We start from the raw sequence: 7,652 nt of genomic DNA on the forward strand, positions 1-7,652 counted from the left end.
CGCGGGTCTCGAACCCGCAGGCTCAGGCAATCCACTCACCTCAGCCTCCCAAAGGCACGGGATTACAGGCTGAGCCACCGAGCCCGGCTGGGACCTATTTTAATGCTAACATTTTTTTTGTGGAGGGACTATAGATTAGTGAAAATTGGTATCATTCAGTTTTCTTTCTCTCTTTCTCCTTCTATTTCTAGATTGCCAAAATGCTGTGGAGTTTTTAACTGAATCTAAGAAAAGTCCAAAATAGATTTGAGACTGTAAAAACAGAAGCTGCAGCAAGGGGGATTCAGTGCCAATGCATCAACAAAAAAGACAACCAGAGTTAGTGGAAGGAAATCTTCCTGTTTTTGTGTTTCCCACGGAGCTTATATTTTATGCAGATGATCAGTCAACACATAAACAAGTGTTGACTCTGTACAATCCCTATGAATTTGCCTTAAAGTTCAAAGGTGAGTCTCCTAGGTCTGTTTTATGAATTTTTAACTAGTCTCTACTAATTTTTACTTGTAGAAACTAATTTTTTTAAAAAACACTAATGGCCATTGTGACTTTTTCTTTCAGTTTTGTGTACTACTCCAAATAAGTATGTTGTCGTTGATGCTGCAGGTGCAGTAAAGCCTCAGTGTTGTGTGGATATGTAAGTCAAGATCACTTCCTGGTAACACGTTTTAAGTGTGTTAATATTTATGCTTTTAACTTTAAAAAAAAATCTTTTTTGTAGCTGTTTCCACATAAGCATTTAACACATTTTGAATTTTTGCTGAAAGTATGTCTATCAAAATTCTTTAAAAGACATTTCTAATAGATTCTAAACAGGTCGGCCAAATACTTAATTGTTTATTGCATTATCTTGGACCTAATGTATGTATTAGTATTTCCATGAACATTTTCTCATTGTGGTTTTAGTCATAGCAGGGATGTTTATGAAGTTAAATTCCTGACTTGTGTACATTTCTCCAGCTATAATAGAGAATTTAGCTTTTGGGGGAATATTATAGTGACATTTGGAAAACTAATACTACTAGAGTCCAAGAACAGAAATAATATACGTTCATCTGAAATGATTCAGCTAATAAGCCTGGGAGTTAATCTATATAAACAGGAAGCAAGTGTGCAACTACTCATCTGTAAAAGGTTATCTGAGCTCTTCCAGATAATTTCATCTTAGAGTGTCAGATAAATGATTGTTTGTTCAAGCTGTTCATATTTAATTTTCACTCTAGAACTAGTGGTGACCAGATGGATCCATTGACTAGCACTCAATTTAAGCTACCAAGTACACTATATTTGTTTAAATCTTATGTGACTATGAGAAGCGGAATAATTTTCTTTTGAATACATTTCATCAGTTCAACAATATAAAATTATGTATCTTTGAGATCATGTTTTTGCACATTTGCTTTTCATTCAGTACATAATAATCAAGGACTATTCCAAAGAAATGTTGTCTCTTGCCAAATAAATGTGTTACCTTTGACCTAATTGTTTTTTGTTCCCTAGTAAGAATAGAGTAAAATAAATGGAATTACAGAAAGCACATAAAAATTACAGTGCTTTGTACTCTTTTCTTTAGAGAAATACAGAGATGTCTTGTCAGCCTTCTGTTGCATTTACTTACTTATTCAATTGCTTATTTTTACCTGCATGCATGTACTTCAATTTTAAGCCTAGGGTGAGGTTTGTTACCAGAACAATAAATTAATGGCAATAGAAGTTTATGAAATGTTTTTGGGGAAGAAACAATTTCATATATCGTATTAAGTAAATATCATTACATACAGATATGCAGAAAAAATGTCATTTTTAAAGGGAATTTTCTTTATCTGTCATTCTTTTCCTTAAGACTTTCACTCTGTGTTTTAGAGTATGTACGTTCATCAAATATTTCAGAATTACCCTTTTCTTTTGGGGGCTTTTTTTTTTTTTAACTTCTAGCAAATTTCTGTTTTTGAGTAGTTGGTTACAGTCAGTTAATATTATTTTACTGTATTGACATATCTTGCTGCATTCTGTTTGGCAGGCCCCCAGAAAACTAAACAGCATTTGTTATTTTTTGCTGTTTTCAGTGTGATTCGTCACAGAGATGTCCGAGCCTGTCACTATGGCGTAATAGACAAATTCCGTCTCCAAGTTTCTGAGCAAAGCCAGAGGAAGGCTTTGGGAAGGAAAGAGGTTGTTGCTACTCTTCTCCCATCTGCAAAAGAACAACAAAAAGAAGAAGAGGAAAAAAGAATAAAGGAACATTTAACTGAAAGTTTATTTTTTGAGCAGTCGTTTCAACCAGGTAGCTTTGGGTTGTTTTTAAAGCCCTCTTGAGGTCTTACACATTTTTAACTTTGAAATAATCATGGAGCTAAGAATAATTACTAGAAAAATCATCTGCCACTTTTAACCTAATCAGCTGCATCAAAACTGAACCTAGAGAACCTGGTACCTGAAATAGAGCAAGAAGCCTACAGCAGGACGTTCAAAGGAGAGAATACCTCTCACTGGACTAGGCTGTAAGGAGAGGGCTAATGTTACTGTAGCCTTTTAAATGTATCTAGATTTAAATATAAACATATAAATATGTGTATGTACATATATACATATAAAATCTGAGACTGCAGGCACCATACTTTATGATGTTAGTGTAATTTGTCGGTTCTATACTTTTGTTTCTATGACTTTCCTATAGCCTTTCTCATTTAATTAGTTTGAAGGAGGAGAGAGATTGTGTTTGGCAATAGTCCAGGCTTAGTGCACTGTTCATATTATTTTGAAAAAAAATCTCATTAAAGTTGAAGTTAATTAAACTAAGTAGATTATAATATCCCCTGTGGGCTATTAATTGAATCCCTCTCCAGTCCTCATTTCCTTCCAGCTTAGATTTTCAGAAGTGTTATGATATATGCTTTCAACATTGTCACTATCTTCATATTCAACTCTTTGGATGTCATTCCCCCTTCCTCTTAACTTCTCATTATCTCCTCTCAAACCTGTTATAAGAGGAGGGGAAGATAAAATTTTCCACAGAAAAACACAGAAACTTGTTGATAGTGATATATGAATGTGATAACAGCTGTCCTTGAAAGTACAACCTTATATACGAGGGATTAAAAAAAAATCTGTTTGCCATTATATTCAGTCATAGATCCATATCAGTTTGTTCATCTTAGAATGTTTATTTCAATAAGAGAGGGATACTGCCTCTTTTAGTCACTGTAGTCAAGTGTCTCTTCTCAGTCCTTGTGGGTGTGCCCAGATTTTCTGGTGATACCAGGACTAAGGACTAGGTAGTAGCTAGTAGATTGTTCTATACTCAGTAACTACTAGTAACTGTCAGGACTAGCTTTCCATCTTTTGAAACTGAAAGAGAACCTCTGTCAAGCATCACTTTGTCAGATCAATATTGTAAAGTTGACATTTTTGAAGTACAAGGTTATCCTTTTAAAATGCCTCCTCTAGAACAAGAAAGGCCATTTAATGAATATTCATTTTTTGATGTTAAATTCATAATTTATAGTGGTCACTGGAGCTCAGTTTTGTACTTACCAGATTGGTTTAATGGCCCAGAATAATAAGGGTTAAAGTTTAGGGGTGTGGAGGCTGTGTATGTATGAATATATAAGAAGAACTTTATTGATTTTATTTTTTAATGTATTAGAATTCAGGTAAAAATTCAGATATCATCCTAAAAAGCTGAATAATTACAACATGTATTAATCATCTTAATCTTATTTTTGGAATGAACCTTGGTTTCTAAAGTATATTAGAGAATTCTCCTAATTGTAAAATTGAAGTAGGTAAAACATCTCTAAGCCATTCCTGTCAGGAAGCTCAATAAAGGCAGACACCTTTTGTGTCTTGTTTACCATTATGTCCTCAGCACCAAGCATGGCCTTGAGTTGAGTTGGGAAGCACGGAATGGGCTGGGTTGGGAAGGCTGGTAAGGGCCTGTGGGATTGGTTTTCTTTGGCTTACAAAGTTTCCATAGCTATTGTCATTCTGTAGAGGAAGGATGATACCACAGTAGAACCCCGTTCACTGTCATAGCCAACATAATCCTTTTACGTGTAGTTACCTCAGGGTGTCTAATAATCTGGCAGTAAATTGAGTAAATAAATAGTAACTCTTCTTTAATAGAGTATAGCAATGACAGATTTGGTCTCTGTTGATAAAATGTTTTTTGTTTTTGTGGGGGTTTTTTGAGTTAGGATCTTGCTCTGTTATCCAGGCTGAAATACAGTGGTGCGACCATGGCTCACTGCAGCCTCAAACTCCTGGGCTTTAGGGACCCTCCTGCGTCAGCCTCCCAAAATGCTGGGATATAGTCGTGAGGCACTGCACCCAGCCCAAAGTGAAAATTTTAACTTCTGTTACATTTATGGGAATTTCTGTATGGTTTCTAGTATGTAAAATGCCCAAGTTTGCCATTAAGTTTCTTTGAACTAAAATGTTGAAATCAGTTTAATTTTTTTATCTGTGAGGCTTTTAAGTGCCATTATTTTTGCAAATCTTTAGCTTAGAAAACATCTCAACAAAGGTATTATTAGAAGGGTTAGAAATATAACAGTATTGTGAGACTGTTAGCTGGAAAATGGTTGGGTCTTAAAATGTATTGAAAGTAAAAATGAGATAATCTTTCTTAAGTTTATTGTATAGAAGACATATAACAGTAACATTCAAAAAGGAAAAAATAGCACCTATAATTTCACACACTTAACAAATCTGCTCATATAATTGTTCCATGTTACTTTCCAGACCTTTGCCTGTGTGCATAAATACATTTTATATTTTGTGTTTTTTTCTTTTAACAGAAGTTTAATTATTAAATTAAGAGAAGCCTACAAAGTATACTTTCATAAAATACTAGCGGCCAGATTATTAAAAAGACATTTTTAAAGATACAGCTGAATCTTAGTGGGTTTGTCTTAATTACATTATTAATGAACTGCTATGTCTATGCTGTGTTTGAGTCTGTGCCCTCTGGCTTAAGAAAATTATGCTCCTTATTATTATTTATAATAATAAAAAATTGAAAATGACCTAAAAGTTCATCAATTGGGAATTGATGAAATTATAAATATTCATAAGATGGCATGCCAGGCAGCCATTTACAAGGATCTGATAGAATGATGGATGTTTATATGTTGTCATAGAAAGAGCTTCAAATATTTTTCTAAGTGAGAAAAAAAACCATATAACAGTATTTGTAATATAGCCTCATTTATGTAAAGATTATTTTATATGTTTATATAGGCATTTATAAAATATGAAAGGATATGTACCAAACTGTTAACAATGTTATTTATAGAAAGTAGGGATTACAGAGGAACCTTTATGTTTTCTGTATCTTTTATAGTATGTTTTGCAACAATCATGTAGTAGCAGGAAAAAAAAACTTTTTTCCATTTTGAAAAATTTCAAACATTTATGCAGATGCTTCTAGAATCTCTCTAAATACTAGAAATTCTTTGAGATTACCTTTATTGTGAGTTTGCAGTGAACAGTGTACTTGTCATAAATAACTGTTTTCTTTGAAAAGTCATCCTTGCAACAAATGTAAATATAAAGTTACTTCATTATTAACTAAAATAAGACTTGGGATTTCTTTTAGGTATTTATGCTATTGTTTCATCCCAAGCACTAATCACTAAAAAAATTTGAATTTGTTTTCATTTATCTGGTTTTGTTGAAGTTCAATTAAACTCTACACAACAGCTAAGGTATTAATAATTTAGAAAAGTTCCATTTAATAATAGAATGAACAACATTATTTCATTAATAAAACACAAAGTTTGTGTTGCTGTTGGCTATTCCTTTTAATGAAAGGAAGGGTAGTGGGAAAAGCCATACGACAAACAAATGCCGTCACTGGTTTTCCTAAAATCATGGGCATATATATTGTACACACAGAGTCAGAACAGTAGCATAGTGGTCCTGATAACAACATTTTAAATCTTTTACAATTTTGTTTTATTGTAGAAACACTTAACATGAGATCTACCCTCTTGACAAATGTGTAATTGTACAACACAATGTTGGTTAACTCTAGGGACAGTGTTGTAGAGCAGATCTCTAAGACATGTTCATCTTGTATAGTTGATATTTATGCCTGTTGATTAGCAACTTCCTTTATCCTTCTCCCCCAGCCCCTAGAAACCGCCATTTTGTTCCCTGCTTCTATGAGTCTGACCATTTTAGATACCTCATGTAAGTGGTATCATGTAGTATTTGTCCTTCTATGACAGGCTTATTTCATTAGCATATTTGCCAGATATTATTTCTGCTGCTATAAATGGTGTAGAGCGTAGGGCAGACAACTTCATAGGCAGCCTTATAACATCCAAGTAGTGCCATTTTGATGCCTTAACGTTTTTAAAATTGGTAGCATGATGCTGCAGTTATTAGAACCAAACCTATCTGTAGACCTCTCTAAGATATATCTAAAAGGTAGTGGAGGTCTTGTGTAGTGGGCTCAAATGCAACATTCAGCAATCTACTAGGGTATAGGAAGAAAATATAGCAGAACTTCAATTTATATTAATTTTTTAGCACATTCTTTAAAATTTCTATTTGTATGTTTTATATTAAGCATAACAGTATAGAATTTGTAAATATACATGAATTGTAGAGACACACTTGAATACTTTCCATTGACTAGAGTGGGATATGGGGGGGTTGGTGACCACTTTTCTTTTCAGTAGGAACTCACTACCTCACAATGCCATGTCAACATTCCATTCTGTATAACTCAGAGCAGTTAAGACATGGGCTTCCAGATCAGTCCACCAGATAAGTCCCTATGGATTGGGAATGATGGCGAAAGAGTCATAGAAGTTAGACAAAAACCACAATCCTGGTGAGTAGTGGCCAGTATATGTGAAGGAACTTTCGTCTTTAGAAAGTTTTTAGTAAAAAGCTCAGGGATTTTTGTCTTTTTACAGAAAACAGACCTGTCTCCTCAGGACCTAGTTTACTAACTGTCTTCCTGGGAGTGGTGTGCATTGCAGCCCTGATGCTGCCTACGCTGGGGGATGTGGAATCGCTGGTGCCTCTCTACCTCCACTTAAGTGTGAATCAAAAATTAGTGGCTGCTTATATCTTAGGTAAGGGTTTTAAAGATGCATTTGGGGGCATATGTGTAGGGTCTTTATGTGTGTGGGGGTGGTGGTAGTGGTTTGATTTTTTTTTAGGAGATTAGACAAGAATGCTTAAAAAGCATGTTGAGGTCAGGTGTGTTTGAAAATTTAACTTTTGGCTCACATTTAGTTCTTTTCAGTTTATTTAGTACCTAATACTGTATTTATTCAATTATTTTCCTTTTGATGACTTACAATGGTATAAAACTTGTACAAAATGTAAAAACACATTCCATGATACAGCATTTCTACTTTTAGGAATTGCTCCTAGGGAAATATTTAAAGTGCACACAGTGGTACAGATGAACAATGCAGCCTTGTTTTATCCTGTGAACCTTTCTCTTTAAACTAGTTCCCTTATTTCTTCAACCATTCTTTCATCCTGGCTTGAAATCTTGTAGTTAATTATTTCAATTGAACAAACATGTATTCAGTATCTCCCATGTGTTGAGGATTACGGTTCTGATGCTGAATGGGTTTTTGCTCATATTCTCCTCTCACCTCTGCTTAGATGCCAACAGTATCCCCCCC

The 7,652-nt window shown here is 34.3% G+C and overlaps 1 protein-coding gene across 2 annotated transcripts in view; it reads left to right on the top strand.

Moving 5' to 3' along the window:
- Nucleotides 1-7,652, top strand: part of MOSPD1 (motile sperm domain containing 1) — a 21,770-nt gene that overhangs the window by 11,415 nt on the left and 2,703 nt on the right. The window contains exons 2-5 of one of the 2 annotated variants that reach the window (XM_008066281.2): nucleotides 192-446; nucleotides 559-634; nucleotides 2,064-2,281; nucleotides 6,927-7,088. In XM_008066281.2, the coding sequence (XP_008064472.1) occupies nucleotides 293-446; nucleotides 559-634; nucleotides 2,064-2,281; nucleotides 6,927-7,088 (610 nt within the window). In that variant the 5' untranslated portion in view covers nucleotides 192-292. The remainder of the gene's footprint in view (nucleotides 1-191; nucleotides 447-558; nucleotides 635-2,063; nucleotides 2,282-6,926; nucleotides 7,089-7,652) is intronic. The other variant, XM_021716701.1, reaches the window with a different exon arrangement.

The sequence above is a fragment of the Carlito syrichta genome, unplaced genomic scaffold (assembly GCF_000164805.1).
Source record: "Carlito syrichta isolate Samal-C Ts95f unplaced genomic scaffold, Tarsius_syrichta-2.0.1 Scaffold308874, whole genome shotgun sequence".
Lineage (NCBI taxonomy): Eukaryota > Metazoa > Chordata > Mammalia > Primates > Tarsiidae > Carlito > Carlito syrichta.